At 33.8% G+C, this 23,186-nt stretch overlaps 1 protein-coding gene across 6 annotated transcripts in view; it reads left to right on the top strand.

Moving 5' to 3' along the window:
- LOC127710176 (cytochrome P450 10-like) overlaps nucleotides 1-8,733 on the top strand; it is a 270,280-nt gene extending 261,547 nt beyond the window's left edge. For all 6 annotated transcript variants that reach the window (XM_052215935.1, XM_052215937.1, XM_052215933.1 and 3 more), the window contains 3 exons: nucleotides 2,876-2,957; nucleotides 3,934-4,149; nucleotides 7,328-8,733. In XM_052215935.1, coding sequence (XP_052071895.1) covers nucleotides 2,876-2,957; nucleotides 3,934-4,149; nucleotides 7,328-7,441 — 412 coding nt within the window. In that variant the 3' untranslated portion in view covers nucleotides 7,442-8,733. The remainder of the gene's footprint in view (nucleotides 1-2,875; nucleotides 2,958-3,933; nucleotides 4,150-7,327) is intronic.
- Nucleotides 8,734-23,186: the final 14,453 nt, after the last annotated feature.

Below are 23,186 nucleotides of genomic sequence, written 5' to 3'. Positions count from 1 at the left end.
AAGGAACAGCCTCTTTATTGATACAAAATAAAAACCAGATAGGGGATATGACAAAGCAATCACAATACAAACATACTATACATTTATATCTATATTTGAAATATCAAGTTACTGGTCACGTGGATACTTTATAATATCTAGGTTTAACTCTTAAGATACATTGATGTATGAGCTCTGCATCATTTAATGGAGTTTTGCTTTGAAAGGGAAATATGTGTGCAAGAAGAAACATTTAACAGCAAAACAAAATTGATAAATTTTATCACTTGAACGAATACTTTTAAAACGACATATCTGCTGTTTTGACTTTTGGTATTTTTTAAAGAATCCAGTGTCTCAATTACAACGGAATTTGCTTTCTGTGGAAATACCCGTTTCTCTAAGAAACAGTTTTATCAGCAATTTAATTAAAGTACACATCCAGTGTCTATAAGCTTTGACTACATGGCTCTGACAAAATTCCGTTTGACCTTTTGTTCTGTTAAATATTAAATCAGCCATTGAAATCGAAGTCTTCAAATTTTTAAAATGTGTATGAATCCAACAAACCTGGGGATACCGAAAGGTCTTTAAAACAGAAAGTTTAAAACAACGAAGTGGTTTTAGATCTTTGTAAGCAAAGTTTGACAAATGATCTGTATTTTAATCAGATTGTATTAACAGCCAACGTTTGCCGGGATCCATATTTGGTCTTCAGTTGCTTGTCAACTATGTTCATCAGTTACCCACACTATTTGCCAATTATGTCCAATAGTTGCCCACATTATTTGCCATGTATGTATTAGTTGTCACATTATTTACCATGTATGTTCATTAGTTGTCACATTGCTTGCCATGTATGTTCATTAGTTGTCACATTATTTAATATGTATGTTCATTAGTTGTCACATTGCTTGTCATGTATGTTCATTAGTTGTCACATTGCTTGCCATGTATGTTCATTAGTTGTCACATTGTTTGCCATGTATATGTTCATTAGTTGTCACATTGATTGCCATGTATGTTCATTAGTTGTCACATTGCTTGTCATGTATGTATGTTCTTCAGTTGTCACATTGTTTGTTATGTATGTTCATTAGTTGTCACATTGCTTGCCATGTATGTTCTTTAGTTGTCACATTGCTTGCCATGTATGTTCATTAGTTGTCACATTGCTTGCCATGTATGTTCATTAGTTGTCATATTACTTGCCATGTATGTTCATTAGTTGTCACATTACTTATCATGTATGTTCTTTAGTTGTAAAATTGCTACCATGTATGTTCTTTAGTTGTCACATTGCTTGCCATGTATGTTCATTAGTTGTCACATTGCTTGCCATGTATGTTCATGAGTTATCACATTGCTTGCCATGTATATTCATTAGTTGTCACATTGCATGTCCTGTATGTTCATTAGTTTTCACATGCTTGCCATGCATTTTCATTAGTTGTCACATTGCTTGTCATGTATGTTCATTAGTTGTCACATTACTGGCCATGTATGTTCATTAGTTGTCACATTACTGGCCATGTATGTTCATTAGTTGTCACATTGCTTGTCATGTATGTTCTTTAGTTGTCACATTGCTTGTCATGTATGTTCATTAGTTGTCACATTGTTTGCCATGTATGTTCATTAGTTGTCACATTGCTTGTCATGTATGTTCATGAGTTGTCACATTGCTTGCCATGTATGTTCATTAGTTGTCACATTGCTTGCCATGTATGTTCATTAGTTGTCACATTGCATGTCCTGTTTGTTCATTAGTTTTCACATGCTTGCCATGAATGTTCATTAGTTGTCACATTGCTTGTCATGTATGTTCATTAGTTGTCACATTACTGGCCATGTATGTTCATTAGTTGTCACATTACTGGCCATGTATGTTCATTAGTTGTCACATTGCTTGTCATGTATGTTCTTTAGTTGTCACATTGCTTGTCATGTATGTTCATTAGTTGTCACATTGCTTGTCATGTATGTTCATTAGTTGTCACATTGCTGGCCATGTATGTTCATTAGTTATCACATTGCTTGTCATGTATGTTCATTAGTTGTTACATGCTTGCCATGTATGTTCATTAGTTGTCACATGCTTGCCATGTATGTTCATTAGTTGTCACATTGCTTGTCATGTATGTTCATTAGTTGTCACATTGCTTGCCATGTATGTTCATGAGTTATCACATTGCTTGCCATGTATATTCATTAGTTGTCACATTGCTTGTCATGTATGTTCATTAGTTGTCAAATTACTTGCAATGTATGTTCACTAGTTGTCACATTGCTTGTCATGTATGTTCATCAGTTGTCACATTGCTTACCATGTGTGTTCATAAGTTGTCACATTGCTTGCCATGTATGTTCATGAGTTGTCACATTGGTTGACATGTTTGTTCATGAGTTGTCACATTGCTTGTCATGTATGTTCATGAGTTGTCACTTTGCTTGCCATGTATGTTCATGAGTTGTCACATTACTTGTCATGTATGTTCATGAGATGTCACATTGCTTGTCATGTATGTTCATTAGTTATCACATTGCTTGTCATGTATGTTCATGTGTGACTCCATATACATTTGATGTGTAGGTAATTAGTAAAAATACATAATTATAAAGGAGACTTAATTTGATTTTATAAAGTATTGGATTAGTTGCCCCGTTGCCTGTCATTTATATTCATTAGTTGCCACATCATTTGCCGTTACTCTTTATTAGTTGCCCCATCGTTTGCACTATAATTGCCTGCCATTACTGTTTATTATTTCCTAATTGCATGCACTTTGATTGCTTGTCATTAATGTTCATAAATTCCTCCATTCTTTGCCGCTACTGTCCTTTAACTTCCACACTATTTGGCATTAATGTTTATAAATTGGCTCATTGTTTACAGGAGAACATTTCCCTTACCTAGTGGTACAGGAAGATATTTAGAGACAAATCTTGAAGTTGGAGGATATGAAATTCCAAAAGATGTGAGTCTAAATGGCCATCTTTAAAATTAAGAGTCCAAGTACTTTAGAATAATTCGAAATACGGGTTTATCTATAGTTAGGGTTAGGTTACGATTTCTTGTATAATATTATGTTTAAGTTCGGATGAAAAAGTTGCTTTTGAACAAGTTAATGTCAATAGTATCGTGCCAGCGCCGTGTTTATATTGTAAACCTAGTCTAAACCCTTGTGTTGATATGGTTTACTGTACATGGTCGACATCGCGATGTATATTGTATTCAAAGTCTAAACCATTGCGTTTACATCGCTAACACGGCGAAATTTCCATTTCACAATATTGGGTCAACTTCGTGCTGTCGATTCGGAAGTTCTATTTAGAGGTCTCCTGGTTGAGGTCACTTCTGTCGGGAAACCTATCGTCGAATCAAAGTACGAGAAAACAACAATAATCCAATACGAACGTATACTTCTGAAGATATTAATAAGATGAAGAATTGTCTTTTACAAGAAATTCCTTGTACACGTGTTTTATAGCAAAAACTAGCCCGTAGAGTATATGAAAACATATTCAACTTTTTTTTTATTTGAAGTATCATATGACTTTAAAATACTATGCAATGAAGAAAATATGATGAGCTAACAACTATTAATTTTTCGATTAAATACGATGAAGTACAATGTTATCATGGTAACGATATAAACACGATATCGTGAGTTTATTGTAGATATGGCGATGTCCATATTGTCGACGATTTAAATAAGTAAACATTGTATACTTCGGGATTTTGACAATGTTAAAACAATGTGGACATATAATGGTTTACTTTTACAAATTGTGACTTGGATGGAGAGTTGTTTCATTGGCACTTATACCACATCTTCTTATATCTATATATGATCGTTTATTCAATGATGACATCGCAATGTCGAAAATATCGGATTTGTATTTATTTTATTAGTTTCTTCTGAATTAATAATGCTTTCATTCCCTTTTTAGACCTTAGTTGTTGTTAACAGTGCACTGATGTGCAAAGACGAAAGATTTTTTCCACGACCAACAGAATATCTTCCAGAAAGATGGCTTCGAGACACAGAAGGGGAGTTGACCATCAGTCGAAATTTCCCATTTGCATATAATCCTTTCGGTTATGGACCAAGAAGCTGTTTAGGACAACGATTTGCAGAAAACGAAATATTTATAGCAGTTACCAAGGTGTGTCGTTACTTCGTCATGAGTTTTTTTAAAAGTTTTTATCATTTAAATCGATTCAGGAGTTGCCGTTTTAAGATTTTAGCAGGATATAGTAAGGGCTTAGATTGCTTATAGAATTAATGAAGAAGATTATTTGATCATTTTCAATTGTGTTGATTGTTGATACGAACGAATACTGACGAGAATTAAAAAGAGAGAGGATGACAAGGGCCTAATTAAAGACGATCATTCTTATAAAGACAAAACCAGAACACCAAGCCTAGAAATAAAGACGACGAAAAGATATAGACAAACAAAACTTATCAAAACGCTACACAGAAAACTTAAGATTGATCAATACAAATTAATGCATAAAAAGTTGGTGAACTTAGGTGCCACGAAACTTTAAGGTTCAATTTTCCAGCACCACTAATTGAGTGACACCCGTCATGTTCTTGAAATTGTTTTTTGTATGATGCATAATTAAAATTAAAGAACCTTAGTGAGCACGCTCACATACCCCACGTCCCCACATTGTCACTGGAGAAATAAAATAACTGTAAGAAAAAAAATTGAATCATAATTTCCTGTCGATATGCACATCTACATAGTATGTCCTTATTATCTACAAAGTTTCATGAAATTCTGTTGTGTGGTTTCAGAGGAGTTGCGATGACAAACTGTTGCAGAGGTATATTGAAGCAAATAAGTTCAAAGGGGCGTAACTCCTAGAAAAAAAATTGAATCGTAATTTCCTGTCGATATGCACATCTACGTAGTATGTCCTTATTATCTGAAAAGGTTTCATGAAATTCTATTGTGTGGTTTGAGAGGAGTTGCGATGACAAAAGGTTGCAGTAGTATATTGGGCAAATAAGTTCAATAGGGCGTAACTCCTGGAAAAAAAATTGAATCGTAATTTCCTGTCGATATGCACATCTACGTAGTATGTCCTTATTATCTACAAAGTTTCATGAAATTTTGTTATGTGGTTTCAGAGGAGTTGAGATGACAAACTGTTGCAGTAGTACATTAAAGTAAATAAGTTCAAAGGGGCGTAACTCCTAGAAAAAAAATTGAATCATAATTTCCTGTCGATATGCACATCTACGTAGTATGTCCTTATTATCTACAAAGTTTCATGAAATTCTGTTGTGTGGTTTCAGAGGAGTTGCGATGACAAACTGTTGCAGAGGTTTATTGAAGCAAATAAGTTCAAAGGGGCGTAATCCTAGAAAAAAAATTGAATCGTAATTTCCTGTCGATATGCACATCTACGTAGTATGTCCTTATTATCTGAAAAGGTTTCATGAAATTCTATTGTGTGGTTTGAGAGGAGTTGCGATGACAAAAGGTTGCAGTAGTATATTGGGCAAATAAGTTCAAAGGGGCGTAACTCCTGGAAAAAAAATTGAATCGTAATTTCCTGTCGATATGCACATCTACGTAGTATGTCCTTATTATCTACAAAGTTTCATGAAATTTTGTTGTGTGGTTTCAGAGGAGTTGAGATGACAAACTGTTGCAGTAGTACATTAAAGTAAATAAGTTCAAAGGGGCGTAACTCCTAGAAAAAAATTTAAATCGTAATTTCTTGTCGATATGCACAACTACATAGTATGTCCTTATTATCTAAAAAGGTTTCGTGAAATTCTGTTGTGTGGTTTGAGAGGAGTTGCGATGACAAGAAACAGGACTGACGGACTGACGGACGGACAGACGGACAGACGGACGGACAGACGGACGGACGGGTCAAAAACATTATACCCTCCGCAACTCGTTGCGTGGGGTATAATTACACGAAAATGTATCTAGCATGAATTTATATTAATTAGCTTTTATAATTTAGTATTTTCAACCGTTTTTTTCTGTCTTCCTTAACACACAATGCCTGTTTCTTTTGTTTTATTTCTTTGTTTTTTTTCCGTTTTATTCCGCAAACAAATGTAACCAACAGGGTAATATTCTTATTCCGTGAACTAATAGTATAAACAGGGCAATATTACTATTCCGTTCACTAATGTTACAAACGGGGCAATATGCTTATTCCATGATCTAATATTACGAACGGGGCAATATTCTTATTCCATGATCTAATGTTACGAACTAGGAAATATTCTTATTCTGTGAACTAATGTAACCAACGGGGCAATATTCTTATTCCGTGCATAAGTGTAACAAACTGGGCAATATTCTAATGCCGTAGACTAATGTAACCAACTGGATAATGGTCTTTATCCAGAACAAAATATGTAACCAACGGTGGAATATTTCTATTCCGAGAACTAATGTTACAAACATGGCAATATTCTTATTCCGTTTACAAATGTAACCAGCGGGGCAATATTCTTATTGCCTGAACAAATGTTACAAACGGGGCAATATTCCTATTCACGGCGTGAACTAAAGTAGCAAACGGGGCAATGTTCTTATTCCGTGAACTAATCTTACTAACAGGCATATATTCTTATTCCGTAAACTTATGTTAAAAATGGGTCAATATTCTTATTTCGTGAACTAATAGTATAAACAGGGCAATATTACTATTCCGTTCACTAATGTTACAAACGAGGCAATATTCTTATTCCATGATCTAATGTTACGAACGGGGTAATATTCTTATTCCATGATCTAATATTACGAACTAGGAAATATTCTTATTCTGTGAACTAATGTAACCAACGGGGCAATATTCTTATTGCGTGAACTAATGTAACAAACCGGACAACATTCTTATATATACATGTAAAATACAATTTCATATTCCTTTAAAACATCAATCTTATCAGTAACTGTTATTAAATAGCATCCCTGATGGATGATTAATCTCATAGCATGTTCATTATGCAATAACGTTATTTATCATAAACTTTGCATTAACACAACATGATTAATATGATCGTTTTTGCCTATTTACGAGCGGAAGTAAACTAGCGATAAATTCACACCCAGGCTGATAACCCATTTCAGGCCTATGTGACGTCACTTGGTCAGGCTGATAAGGGGTTAACAGCATGGGTGCGGTCGTACATCGGTATTATAGGATAAAAAAGATTAATACGCGTCCTTTTCCTTATCGGCCAAGATATCATCCCTCGACTTACTTCTCGGGTTGATATGGGGGTCTCGAGGTAATACCCGGGTAGATATTGAAAAGGCCTTGTACTAATCTGTATATTATAACTTTTATTTTTTAAAGATTATACAGAATTTTCAAATATCATTGCCTGCTGGAGTTACAGAAGTGAAATCTCACTACACACTGTTTCGGACACCATCAGAGAAAGTTACACTTTACTTCAAGAAAAGATGAACCAATACTGCAACAGTAGAAACAATTAATTGGATTATGAAAAGACATTAACAAAACAGTACATACATACAAGACAATTAATTTTTCGTTTATTGCTGACTTTTGTTAAAGATTGTATGTTGTCCTCTAGATGAATTTGTTTTAAGGATTGCTGTATTATTGACGAATATCCCAGATCTTCTTCTATTCACGATTGATGCGTGTGAAAGTTGATATTACAATGTGAATTATTTCGTCAATTATGAAATTATTCAACTTTAGGTTGTGTAATTAATGTAATCTATATAAAATATAAATTTTTAGGTCGAAATGAAGGCTGAAATTGACTTTATCTGCTCTGAGCAGCTGTTTTGGTCCTTTCTTCTACAAGACATTATTTAATGGCTTGCATAACATCCGGTGTCAAATATTTCATGCATTTTAAGGATGAGAAAAATATAACGATTAATACAATATGGTCGTTTCTGCCAAATGGGTCGACCGGGTTAAAGTAGGGACATTGCAAATTTAGGCAATGTTTGATAGAGCCGGAAATTTTGCCTCGCAGTGGGTAGTGTACGAATCCCTCGTAAAATTGTTACAAAGGTTCTTTTACGCGCTAAAAACGTGGCACGCACCCCATATGGGTCATCGAATTTAACGTCCCCAGTCTGACCAGACGTAAGATGATTTTGGATAAATGTCAATGAGACAGTAACCCAACGACGAAAAAATGGTTTGCCTATTTCTACCAATACGCGGCCACCATTACTATTTGAATGTATAGTTCAATTATTATAATTGTTAGTCTCTATATTACTTGTGAGATTTTATTCACATTTCCTTCAACGAATGATATGTGTTTTCTTTCAATTCATTGTAAATATGTAACACATCTACATTGTTTGAAAATATGTTTGAAAATATAGAATTTATTTGAATTTATTTGTAAGAGCTTAAAAAACCGGAAGATAAGTGAGACTCACTGAGCTTTTCAAATATATTTTGCCAGTACAAATAAAACTTTAGTTACCAACATGATAGTTTTTAATCTGCAATGTAATACCATGCTTACAGGATGATTGCTTTGATTTATTATTATTTTTTAAAAATTAAAATCGTCATTTTAGGGACGTCAACAGTGAACATCAAAATGATTTGTATAACACACAGTAATTTCAATCTTCCGTTTGCTCTTAATTTATATACATAAAAAAATACCAGACAGCAATGGTTGTACACTATAACTGATATCAAAGAACGTACATGTATTTTTACATTTTTATTTGATAATAAAGGAAATATTAAGTTCCTGATCGTTTGATCTCCTATTTTCAGGCTCCACTAAAAAAGTTTTGGATAATATAATTTGAAAGTAATTGCTTTGTCTGTCCAACCGTCTTTTTGTCTGCCCTTCAGTACACGCTTCCATCTGTCGGTGTCCTTAAATGTTTTCCGGATGTTAACTTAAATATTTCTTGCTGCTTGATTGGAACCAAATTATCTAGAATGAGGCAATAGAAAATGTGAGAAGCCTATTTATTGTTGGATCAATAGGTCAAATGTCAAGGTTACTGCTGCTAAATATATATATATATATATATATATATATGTTGTTAGAAAAATAGGTTTACAGATGGTCATTTGAGTTTTCCTCGCTTGATTGAAGTGAAACTTGTACAGATGGTAGACATAGGGCAGACGGAAAAAACCCAGTTTGTTTGTGGGGTCAATAGGTCCAAAGTAAAGGTCACTGTTACTAAATAAAGACTCTTTTAAACAAGAATGGGTTCCAGATAGTAGCTTTCTCTTGCTTGATTGACATGCAGTTTATACCGATGGAATTAAGATATAAGGAGGAGAAAAGGTCAAATGTATTTTATTTTGAAGACAAAAGGTCAATCGACAATTACACTTAAACTTAAACTACATGTTTTTTTTATCATTTCTATGTATAGTGCTTTGTGATCTTTTTTGTCCTTTCATCGTCTTTCGTTTTTTTCCCTTGCATTGCCAGTATATAATATCTCGACTAGGATGAAAAATGTTGTCCTGCATTTTGTTTTAGTTGTTATCACTGTCCTGCCTCTGAGTTTTCACTCTATTCGGTCCTGCCTTTTTTTTTTTTTTTTGGTTTATCCTGACTTTTTTTTACATAAATTGTCATCCTGGCTTTTTTTTTTTTTGCAAAGTGTCTCATCTTGCCTTTTTTTTTACTCAAAACTCCTGTCCTGCTTATTTTTTTTCATATTTCATCCTAGCCCCCCACCCCGAGGTGTACTCGATTAAGGCCTGTTCTGTGTTGTTGTATTTAACAGGAGTGCTATCATAGTCCAAACACAAAAGACATTTACAGGCAAACGATTTTGTATCATTTGAATATAAAAATAAGAAGTGGTATGATTGCCAATGCGACAACTCTCCACAAGAGTCAATGTGTGACACAATATGTAAAACAATTACTATAGCTCACCTCACAGCCTTCAACAATGAGCAAAACCCATACCGCATAGTAAGCTATAATTTTGAAGGCACCGCAATCACAAAATGTAAAACAATTCAAACGAGAAAACTAACGGCTTGATTTATGTAAGTACATTAACTTAAAAGATTTTATCCATTTTACTGATATATTTAAAGGGGGTGACCGAATTAGTTTTACTGCATAAATCACTGAAATGAATGTTTTAGGAAAGAAACATAGAACAACTTAAGATAATAAGATTTCGATGCCAGATTTTAAAAGGTGGAGCTAGGCAACGTTAGGAGTGGAAAATGTAAAATTATATGCATTAACCATATATTCATATATTAAACTCTATATAGCACCCCCTCCTAAATCAACCGTAGGATGCGATATGTAGTCAGTACGGTACGCTATTTTTTTTCTCCTTTTCGATGTTTTATTTCCAAATGCTGTGTAGAAGATCATGGTTTGCGCAACGCTAAAATATTATTATTAACAGCACGTAGGGCCATATATACGTATAAGTGTTCGATGCATATGCATATTTAGGACGAGAAGATGAATATGCATCCGACTTTGTATTATACCGCAGGAAGACATGTCACCCTACCCGGACATATGATTCTGACTCCGGACAGACCGATTTCTGCTCTTACTCCTAAATATTAGTTGCTTGGCAGAAAGGCAGCCAATCTTTGATTTGACCCGGGCTAGGATCGAACCAAAGACCTCTCGCACTCGAGCAGTGGCGTGGCTTCCATTGACGCTATGAGGCAACCGCCTAACTTAACTTTTGACCATTCAAACAATATACCGTGTATTTCATAGTATATATTGAACTAATATTTTGCTATTCTGATTTGCCATTAAAAGTCCACTCCTCATTGGCATTGATGTCTTTTAACCAAGTTGAGGCTTTGACTGCCAAGATTCAAATCGTTTGCTTCAATAGCAATAAAATACAAGTTACACTACTGTCAATTGGTAAATATTTGGTTGCTTAATGTCCAGTGGCAAATATTTTATGCATCTTCAGCTCGAGTGCGGGAGGTCTTGGGTTCGATCCTAGCCCGGTGCAAATCAAAGATTGCCTGCCTTTTTGCCAAGCAACCAATATTTAGGACTCAGAATCATATGTCCGGATATGGTGAAAATTGGTACCGTTTATATTATTACTACCACTGGGTCGAAGCCTCTGCTGGTGGACTAATATTCCCCAAGGGTATCACCAGCCCAATAGCCAGTACCGAAATGAAAATACGGATTTTGTGTTATTGAAATTTCCTGTTACAAAATTTTGGAAATTATTTAAAATTAAGGAATGTATCTCCCTCGTGCAAAGCTCTGATTCCTTGCCCGGCTTTGGCTATACTTTTTTTTGTCTTTTTTGGTTTATAGCTCTTCGTCTTTAATAAGCTTTGGAGTTTTAAATATTTTGGCCGCGAGCATCACTGAAGAGACATTGATTGTCGAAATGCGCATCTGGTGTAGAAAAATTGGTACCGTTTATGTTATTCAGCACGAGAACAAATTATCAATAAATGTAATAGTTAGATCCTGTAATAGAGGCCGTCTGTAATGAAGATCAGGGAAATTTGGAAGGCCACTGGAAAATGAGGGTATATTGGATAGGGGCATAATTTGGTTTTGCAACATGCCACCTACAGACCCATCAAATGGTTGTTGCAAGGGTTTTTAACATGTAGAGAGCGTAGAGTCTCTACAAGAGGCATCGGATTCAACGTCTCCATTATGATCAGACGTGATTGCGTACTGTACACCCCGCACAGCTAAACGGAAGCCCCACTTTGGCAATGGTTTGAAAGAAGTTTAAGAGTGACCATATTTCTATTCCCTGATCCCCGATCACTTGTATGGCCCTTCTGTCGAGGCGAGCACGCTACCACAAGAACAAAGAGGCGGTTATGAATACGGAAGATACATATTCAGGTACCGTAACATGATGTACATTTATAATAAAAAACAAGAATATGTGGCACTAAGGTACCGTGCCCCATATTTCCATGTGCAGTGCACCACTAAATCCGGGTAAAACTATAATTTGGTATATAATTGTAAACATTTATTTTTTTTGACCGGAAAGGAAGAACGGGTAGATGCCGGACCAGTAAATATAGGTTTGATTCCCTTGCTAACATAAATTGGTCATAAAACTAAAATGATCATCTTAACATGCTTAATTAACAAAACTGCAATCAAATATTCCATACATGTCCATTTTTCATGCGTATTTGCATAAGTTAAACGTCAAACATTTCATAAAACCAATTTGTGAGCAATGACTTTTAAAAAGTGAGAATAAAGATACCAAAGGGACATTCAAATCACGCATACATTTGCATAGACTCCATGCATCATTATAATTAAAGACAAGAAGTAAAAAAATAACTGATTTAGGAAAGTGTAATCGTATTTTTAAGATGCATACTTCCATTTGACAAAACTTTACGGAAATGTGACAAAATACTATCAGAGATCTGAATTTCTACATCTCTAAGTATCTTGAAATAAATGATAGAATTACATGTATGATAAAAAAATACCAAGAAGTAAGTCGTGTACACTTCAACGTTTTAATCTTATAACTTATAAATCAAAAACGAAAATATCATCTCGCTTCAGATTTTATTAATTTATTTTTTCAAACTTAATTTTGATTAAGAAGCTTTACGAATTCGCCCTTTGAGAAACAAATATATGGGTCAAGTGAAATGATCGATGCATTTGATTTCCGGTAACTGAATTAATTATTGCCATAAAAGGTTTTTGTCAACAAAATCATCCCGAAATAAATATAAATTATGTTCAAAGCATGTAGCAATCAAAGCCGGGCTTCAAAGTTATTGTGAAACTGCCTATTCTAGAGGTGGTATGAATCAGATGTGGATACTAAAAATTTCCAAAGATCTTTTAGAGTACATACAATCTAAGACTCTTTCATCTTGCAATAGTATTAAAACATTTGACTTTTCTACACTTTACACAAGTATTCCCATTCCAAACTAAAGACAAATTGAAAGAGTTGCTATTGCTTTGTTTCATAAAAAAAGAATGTCCAACGTAGATACAAGCATCTTGTCTTAGGGAGGGATAAATCCTACTTTGTAAAAAATCACTCTGATTCAAACAAAAAATTCTTTGAAATTGACATTATCAAGATGCTTGATTTCTTGATTGACAACATATTTGTTACGTTTGGAGGACGTGTTTTTCAACAAACTATCGGCATTCCCATGGGAACCAACTGTGCCCATCTTCTTGCCGACTTGTTCTTTTATTCTTATAAGGCTGACTTCATACAGGAAATTCTTAGGAAGAAAGAAAAGAAGTTAGCAGTATCCTTTAACTTTACTTTCCGATATATAGATGATGTTCTCTCACTAAATAATTCAAAATTTGGGTGACTATGTTGAACGCATCTATCCCATCGAACTTGAGATAAAGGATACAACAGATACAGTTAAGTCTGCCTCATATCTTGACTTACATCTAGAAATTGACAATGAGTGTCGGTTGAAAACAAAACTTTACGACAAAAGAGATGATTTCAGCTTCCCAATTGTGAACTTTCCATTTCTATATAGCAACATTCCAGCAGCGCCTGCATACGGAGTATATATCTCCCAATTGATACGATATTCCCGGTCTTGTATTTTCTATCATGATTTCCTTGAAAGAGGGTTACCGCTCACAAGGAAGCTATTAAACCAAGAGTTCTAAATGGTGAAGTGGAAATCATCCCTTTGTAAATTTTACGGACGCCATCTCGAGTTGGTTGACCGTTATGGAATATCCGTTTCACAGATGATACTTAATGTCGTAATTACAATCCCGTCCCCTTTTCACGAATGTGACCTTCCGAATTAGACTTGTTACAGGGTTTGTACTAACATGAGCAACACGACGGGTGCCACATGTGGAGCAAGATCTGCTTTCCCTTTCGGAGCACCTGAGGTCACCCCCAGTTTTTGGTGGGGTTCGTGTTGCTTAGTCTCTAGTTTTCTATGTTGTGTTTTGTGTACTATTGTTTGTCTGTTTGTCTTTTTTTTTTATTTAGCCATGGCGTTGTCACTTTATTTTCGATTTATTAGTTTGAATGTCCTTCTGGTATCTTTCGCCCCTCTTTTCCAACAAAGTATGTGTATTCAACGAGCCAAAAATTCGTGCAGTCTATGCATCCCTCTGTCGTCCTTCAATGCAATAGGCCGAGATACGGTCAGATAGGTTGGTTATGTCGAGTAATGTCATTTTATTGGTTCCAATAAAATGACATACGTACGTATCTCGATTTACGGACCTAATGGGACTGGTTATTGAATTTGATTAAGTGGCTCAAGTTTAAGCTAAGTATTCCAAGACTTTTAAAATCACACACTGGAATTTTCCTCCATATGAAATAATTTTATCATGACGAAAAATGAAAGAAATCTTGCATTTTTATTTATCACGTGGTTATCTATATTCCCGCCTTTATTATCAATGAAATAAGATCACGTATAAAACACGTATCCCATACCTATCATACGATCAATTTCAGTTATCTTTCATCGCTTTTGATAATGACAATTATTTTTCTTTGCAGATGAACGCCCCATTATGCCTTTTTTCGTTATCCGATGTTTTCCTTTTATTCTTTCTTTCTTTCTTTTTTTTCTTTATCTATTTTTTATTATATTGTTGCGGGGAAAACGTTTAGCAGGATGTTTTCTGACCATTTCAGAAGTATCGAAACCAGTGTTTGCCAGAATCTGTCTCTTTATAAAAGATGAAAATTGAGATAAATCTATCGCTTCCATTTAATTTATACACAAAAGTATTTTTCATTAATTATAAAAAGTATTGATAAAAAATTCCCTATATAGATTGTATTTTAGAAGGTGTGCTCGATTAAGGACTTTTATGTGTTGTTTTGTTTAACGGAGCATGCTATCGGAGACATTTGCAGGCAATTTATTTTTATATCACTGGAAGTAAATTAACTTATAGTACTTTATCCATTTTATTGATAAACAATTAATGGGGGTCACCGAATTCGTTTTACTGCATAAATCATTAACTGAAATGGGTTAGGTAAGAAGCATAGAACAACATAAGATAATAAGATTTCGTTGCCAGATGCGGATCCAGGATTTTGAAAAAAAGGGAGATCTAGGCAACGTTAGAAGTGGAACATGCCACTCGCCCTAAATCCTCCTTTTGAATGCGCTATGCAGTCAAAACAGCTCTCTTTCGACGTTTAATTCCTAATGCAGTGTAGAATATGACAATTATGCGCAACGCTAAAATACAAGTTTTGATAGGATGCAGGGCCATGAATATAAGTGTTTGTTGCATATGTATTTTACATATGCATAATTAAGACGAGAAGATGAATATGAATCAGACTTTGTATCATAACGCAGGAAGACATGTCACCCTACCCGGACACAAGATTCTGACTCCGGACCGAACAATCTTTGCTCTTAGTTATTATATTCAATGCATTTTGACAAAAGCTAAACGTATAAAGTTAAAAGACATAGTGGAACTTAAACTTTAATATCCCCAAATCTGTACAAAATCATTTTAGAGGAGGTCATACATATAATTCTGTCATTTTTGTTTTGCTTTGATCATGACCTGTTTTTAATTGAATACTGATAATTAAACCTTTAAACAAGTTTCATTGAATATATTGATTAATGCGCATTCGAAATATTATCATTTCATGATAAAATTCCACAAATCTGGATTTATTTTTCATAGACAAGATCTTTGTGCTAGTGTGTGTAAAGACTGAAAACTATTTTGGCAATTCAGATTTTCAATCAACCGTCCACTTTCTAATGGCATTGACGTCGTTTAACCAAGTTGAGGCTTTGACTGCCAAGATTCAAATCATTTGCTTCACTAGAAATAAAATTCAATTTACGCTTCGTCGATTTTTTGCTAGTTGGTTGATTAACGTCCAGTGACAAATATTTCATGCATATTTTACATGCGCAGAGAGCGCGGCATTCTCTCTAACAAGAGGTATGGATTTAACGTACCCACTATGACCGGACGTGACTGCGTACTTGTACATCCCGCACAGCCAAAACGACGCCCCATTTTGGCAATGGTTTAACTGCCGGTCGGAACAAGACCAATAGTTACCATATTTCGATTCCCCGGTCGTCCTTGAGGGGTTACTGTCAAATCGAGCACACTACCATAAGACCAAATAGACAGTTATGAATATGGAAGATACATAAACAAAAACATTTACAACAAGAATATGTGGCCTTAAGACACAGTGCCCCTTCACATGCTCATATTTCCATGTTCAGTGCACCACTTAATCCGGGTCATACTCTAATTAGGTATATAATTTAAAAAGTTTTGTATTTTGAACGGAACGGAAGAACGGATGGATGCACAGACCAGTAAATATAATACCCCCTCGCTATAATAAGTTTGTCATAAAACTAAAATGATCATCTTACGTAACAAAACTTCAATCAAATATTCCGTACATGTCCGTTGTTATACATATTTGCATAAGTTAATCGCCAAACATTTAAAAAAACAACAAAAGTTAGAACATTAACTGATTCAGTAAAGGGTAATCATATCTTGTCTTGAAGATGCATCCTCATAAATTCCATTTGATAAAACTCTACGGAAAGGTGACAAAGTACTAGCAGAAAGAGGCAACAGTGATCTGAATTTCTACCTCTGACAAAAGTATCTTGAAATAAATTATAGAACTATCATTAGTATGCTCACGGGTAGTAACCTCGTCATATCGAGGAGCGTTTAGTACAGTGATTTTGTCATAGTTTGGTTAAAAAGAACATGGTTGTGTTAAGTGTTTTTAATAACAAATAGTGCCAAAATATAAACATTCGAACAGTTTGTTAAAGGAACTAATGACAACAAATTCAAGCTGGTTAGTATCATTGTTTATAGCTTATATGTTAGTACACCAAAGTTTGTATCATATAGTTATTAATTTGACACAGAATGATACTTGCGTATGTCCAAATTTAAAAGTTGTGATTCGTTTCTAATGCATAAAGAAAAGTGGTTTGCTTACTGTCTGCTACATCACATATTTTGTTATGATATAAAACTGCCGTCAATTTTCCCGAAAAACAGCCCTTACTGCACACAATTTGAGATTACAGAAAATTCGATGTCATGGTTTGGTTCATTCGTGTCATGGTTTATTTTATGTTGAACATGGTTCGGTTATGTGATTATAATCGTGAATGAAGGAAGAGAAACGATCAAAATAAACAGACATTTTATTGAAATACTCTTTTTTAAATCGTTTTATTTGGAATACAAAAAGACGTATATACGCACATTCAATGTAGTATTAAGTATATTAAGTACATGCGGTCTGATTTCCAATGAGATAACTATCCACCCGAGACCAAAATGACGTAGATGAAAGCAACTATATGTCGTCGTACGGCCTTCAACAATGAACAAAATCCATACCTCTTAGAAAGCTAAAAAAAGGCTCCGACAAAATTATATGTAAAAAAAATCAATGAGAAAACCAATGTATACAGACTTACAAAAACATAATCATTTTTATTCGTTCGTAATAATAATTGATAAAAGTGGACATTAACTCGGCTTCATTCTAATTCGAAATTGTGATTTTTCATATATGTAAATTCGGAACTTGTGTGTATTTTTTATTTTTATTTTATTGTTTTCTAATAGTTTATAAAACAAATAAGTTTTAACTGTTCTCCATTACACGCGTTAACATTTTGTTTCATGGATGGTTGAAGACTTATTGTGTCCTCTTGATATCGTGTGGTTAGTTTTGTAGTTGGGATACTATATCATGGGCGTATAACCATATATCTCATTTTATTCATCATAGACTGGTTCAAAATAAAACAACAGATATATAGTTTAATAGAGAAAAAAATGTAGAACAAAAATTACTTTTTGACAAGCTGATACGTTTTGCAACTTTAAGTAGACGTCTTTACAAATTCTACAAGTGATGCCGCACACGATATCATCGACAGAGTCCATCATGGACATACGGAGAAAATAATCTATGTGTAACAGAAGCAGCGCTTTCTGTTTTTGTAATTATTATCTCAAAAGATAGTTTAAAAGAACAGTGACTATTTAAATTATACAAGCAAAATAACAAAAATATGGGTCTTCGAGGAAAATTCTAAACGGAAAGTCCCTAATCAAAAGGCAAAATCAAAAACTAATACACATCAAACGAATGGATACCAAACAACTGTCATATTCCTGACTTGGTACAGACATTTTTTTTCTGTGGAAAACGGTGGATTAAACCTGGTTTTAAAGCCAGCTTAACCTCTCACATGTATGACAGTCGTATAAAATTCCATTATATTGAAGACGATGTGTCGGAACAAAGCAAAGACATAATAGATAAAAATGTAAAAAATAAAAACAAAACAAGTATTTTAACAAAGAAAAACAAAAAGGCATATAGACAAAGCACATAAGCAAAAACGAAAGACAAGAATATAAAAATTTACCATAGCACAATAACACAATGACGGGATGTACAAGTTCCGAGCCACGTCAAATGGATTGGGTCAAAAATAGACCTAACAGTTAAAATAAGTAAAGAAAAGACAATACTTAAACTCCACTTGTATTTGTAGTATTTCTATTTTTATCCATCTGGTGAGTTAAGCCTTTTTCAACTGATTTTTATAGTTCGTTCTTATGTTGTACTGTTACACCACTGTCCCAAGTTAGTGGGAGGTTTGGGATCTCGCTAACATGTTTAACCCCGCCACATTCTGTATGAATGTGCCTGTCCCAAGTCAGGAGCCTGTAATTCAGTTGTTGTCGTTTGTTTGTGTATTACATATTTGTTTTTCGTTCATTTTTTGTACATAAATTAGGCCGTTAGTTTTCTCGTTTGAATTGTTTTACATTGTCATTTCGGGGCCTTTTATAGCTGACTATGCGGTATGGGCTTTGCTCATTGTTGAAGGCCGTACGGTGACCTATCATAGTTGTTTATTTCTGTTTCATGTGGTCTCTTGTGGAGAGTTGCCTCATTGGCAATCATACCACATCTTCTTTTTTCTATATAAAGACCATCGTTTATTATTTGTGAAGTTGAAAAGGAATATTTACAATATATAAATATATATTAATGCAATCCAATCAGAAAAGTATGGATTGTTAATGGAAAGAACAATATGTATGAATGTGAAATTTAATAATCTTGCTTCTTTGGTCTTCTTGTTTTTTTTTCAAATGTCTGAAGGAACTCCGACTCATAAAGATAAGGAGAGGTTGCTGTCGCACAGTTCGCTCCCATAGAAATGCCAAAAATTTGGTGACAAAGTCTACCTCCAAATTCAACAAATATGCAAACTGGTCACTTGTTCTTCTGTGTGGCATGTTTTATTTTTTTGTTCACTATTAACAAAATATGCCGTATGGTATCCAAAAGTAATAAATGTAAAGCGTGCGCTACAATCTTTATGTTGAAAAGCATTGTAGATTTAAATTATTTCTTTTAGACGATTTTTCAATTACACATAGGGAATGGTGGTATACAGGATTGAAAAATTAAAAGTTTTGATAGAACAAATTTCAGAAAAAGATCGATAGTTACATTTATTTAGAAGTTATTTTTGAAAGAGTTTTTTTTAAATCCACATATGGTTAATACCACTACGCGAGTAAACAGTTTCACAGTATTTCTGAAAACCCTCTTTCATTGCGGAAAGAATCATTGTCATTCTAATGGACAATTCTTTCGTCCAACATGCAGATGAGCTGGTAATGTACGGCTGTTTGTATGAAATTTTGTGAAGCTTAGGTATCCAATACAAACAACCGATTTGCTGCTCAAAGTAATATTCATTGAATCTATTAAGGACTTATGAATCACCAAAATCTCATCCTTGTAAAATGATGTTTTTAAAAGTGGGATTAAATGAGTGTTCATTTATTCTTAATCTTTTACAAGACACTCGTAGTAGTACGATTTGCATACAAAGACAAGTCACGAACAGTTAAATTGTTTAATGTTTGCTTTGCCAATCACACCATCTATTTTTGGTTTAAAAGGCTTTTTTTCTTCTAAGTCAGTTGTAACTTCGTTTAATTACAAGCGTTTTAAACAAACTATCAATATTGAGCTGAAACAAATATATATTAATTTGGATCTAAACCATGACAAACTTGATCAAAACCATGACGAATTTCTAGACACTTAACCGAACCATGTCATAACTTAACCAAACCATAGCAATTTTGATAGTTTGCTTATTCTAGGTTAGTTTCTTGAAAACAACAATTCCAATGTAGATCGTTTGACTAACAATGCAGATTAAAACATCTTTTTTTCTTTTTATTTGCTCGTTTGAATAGAACTGAGGCAATCGTTCGGGAAAGTAACTTAACACAACCATGTTCATCTTAACCAAACTATGACAAAATCACTGTACTAAACGCTTCTCGATATGACAAGGTTACTACCCGTGATGCTAAAAATAGAAGAAGCAAGTCGTGTACACCTTTTACATTCCGACGTGTTTGAAACTCATGTTTTAATTTTTTAACGTATAAACCAAAAATGAAAATATCATTTCGCTTCAGATTCCATTACTGTAACATGTATTTTTATTTTTGTAAACTTAATTTTGATTTAGTAGCTTTAAGAATTCACCCTTTGAGAGATACATATATGGGTCAAGTGAAATGACGAAGTAATGATCGGTGCACTTGATTACCGGTTACTGAATTAATTATTCCCTTAAAAGTTTGTTGTCAATAAAATCATCCCAAATTTAATAACAAAATATGTAAAGAATTAAAATAGCAGATTGTGCTTATTTTTAAATAGCATCTTTTCCAACAAAGTATGTGTATTTAACGAGCCAAAATTTCATGCAGTCTATGCTCCCCTCCGTCATCCTTCAATGCAAAAGGCCGAGATACGATCAGATAGGTTGGTTATATCGAGTAATGTCTTTTTATTGGAAATCTCTAGTATGACATAAATGAAAATGTTTGTTTTAAAATCCTATACAAACAGAGTTAACGTGTTTTGAAGATCAAGCATATCACATTAATTTTACTAGTAGAGATTATTGAATAAATGTACGGAAGCGTATTAGCGCCACACAATTATTAGTTATGAAGATGAAGTTAAAGCAAAGGTCAAAATCCAGAACGTCACATAAACGTTTGACCTTGACCTCAATCTCAAGGTCTTAAACCAAGAAACCTCAAATCAAAAGACACTAGGTCTTTATTATATATGGTTAATGAGTTATATCATCATACGCGTAATATTAAATATAAGAGGAGAGAAAACTCCTTTTTTATATCAACGTACCCTTACAACAAAAATTTATGTGTTACAACATGTCGCAACTAACAATTTAGTAAAAATATGTTGTCGATATCTTATACAGTTTTTGAAAAGAAAGTAAAAATAAGCAAAATTCAAAATTTAGAATATGACCTTGACCTTTGACCTTGACCTTATTTTCTTTCTTTTTTTTGGACCAAGGACCTCAAATCAACAGACCCTAGGTCTCTTATCACTTATGGTTTACTAGTTACAAATGCATATCACTTATATCAAATGCATTAGGGGAAATAACTCTCATATAGATTTTTCGAACCAAGCAAACATAGGTAGAAATATAAAAAAATAATTTTTGTCGCTAATACGCTTCCGTAAAAAGGAATGTTATACTAAAAATTTTAATGCGTGCAAAAAGCATGCATTCTTCTAAGTAACTTTTTGATACATAGAATGTATTAAAAGGAAGAAAAGTCGAGTATTCACAAAACCGTTTAAACCCGACAACAATTAACTAGTTTGCAATTCCAAGTACATGAACAATTAGCAATTGTCTTTCTGTATATGTTGCAATTTTCTTTATTAATGAATTGATAGAAAATTTAGGTAGTCGTTCTGCTACATTTATTTTAGTCTCGGAATTGCTTACTATTTGATGTAGATGCTTGCTTATGGTTTGTTGACCTCTACATATATTTTTTATTGTTTCTTTGAATCGCTAAACTTCGTTAACGTGGGCCGTACATTGTAGTATAGTTGGCACCTCATCTTCATGATACTCCGAGATAGTTTGTTAAATCGCTAGTTTGCTTTATTGTGTGTTCATATCGAAAATTAAATTCAAACACACAATGCTGCTACATAGTCTTATAGAAAGTATTGTCGGGAGTTATGATAGGGTTAATTATGGTACCAATTACCCTATATTACACCGCATTTTAATTTTCTTAAAGGTATAAGTTGCACCATAAAAGACAAAGAAAGCAACAATTATAGCTTAAAAGACATCTTAAGGGCCGTATCAACCCATGTTAACATTTTCTAAATAGATTCACCTATAGCTACATGTAGTATAGTGTGTCTCCTTTTAGATTTGATTTTCATTTTCCTCTAAAATTCCTGAATTACACGAATACAAAGAAATTTAATAGACCAACGTTTTTATATTGTCGTTATTTAATATTTATAAATGTTTAATGAAAGATCAGATCACTATAGAACCCAAGACCGAAGTCAAAAGTGTTTCCCCATTTGAAATTACGCTATATTTTTTATACGTTTACGCATTTGGAATAAAAATTCTACTGAAGATATTTCTAGTCTGAATTAATTTTGTTTTCATTAAATACAGAAATATCTGCAACTTCTCTCAATAATTCTGAAACATATTTATGATTTATATCTAAAGAGAAATCGTTGTTTTAAGACAACTGTGAATTTTTGCACATAAAAAAATCATATGGCTATACATGTAACGGAAAAAATGACACCTTATTGCAATATCTATATACAAATAATGATTTCTCAGCATTTACATGTCATAAAATATATGTTGTAATAAGCATCAAAATTTCATCAGAATTGGGGCTCACATTAGGTTTTGACAATGTTATAAGAATTGTGTGTTTTTATATATAATAAAAGGGGAATATCCGATAGGTTAAACACTTTTGACCTATGACTGTAATGCCAGATTATGATTGGTTAATACGAGGGAGATAATTTATTCTATCCCATTGCAAATACTCTATTATCCTTTACGGAGACGCTTGATCAAGTATGAGCTTTATTATACCCCACGCAAATTTTTTGCGAAGGGTATAATGTTTTTGACCCGTCCGTCCGTCTGTCTGTCCGTCCGTCAGTCCGTCAGTCCTGTTTCTTGTCATCGCAACTCCTCTCAAACCACACAACAGAATTTCATGAAACCTTTTCAGATAATAAGGACATACTATGTAGATGTG

The sequence above is a fragment of the Mytilus californianus genome, unplaced genomic scaffold (genome assembly GCF_021869535.1).
Source record: "Mytilus californianus isolate M0D057914Y unplaced genomic scaffold, xbMytCali1.0.p SCAF_7, whole genome shotgun sequence".
In the NCBI taxonomy this organism is placed as follows: Eukaryota; Metazoa; Mollusca; class Bivalvia; order Mytilida; family Mytilidae; genus Mytilus; species Mytilus californianus.
Note: the sequence above shows the minus strand (reverse complement) of the source record. Positions and strands in the feature narration are given on the sequence as shown.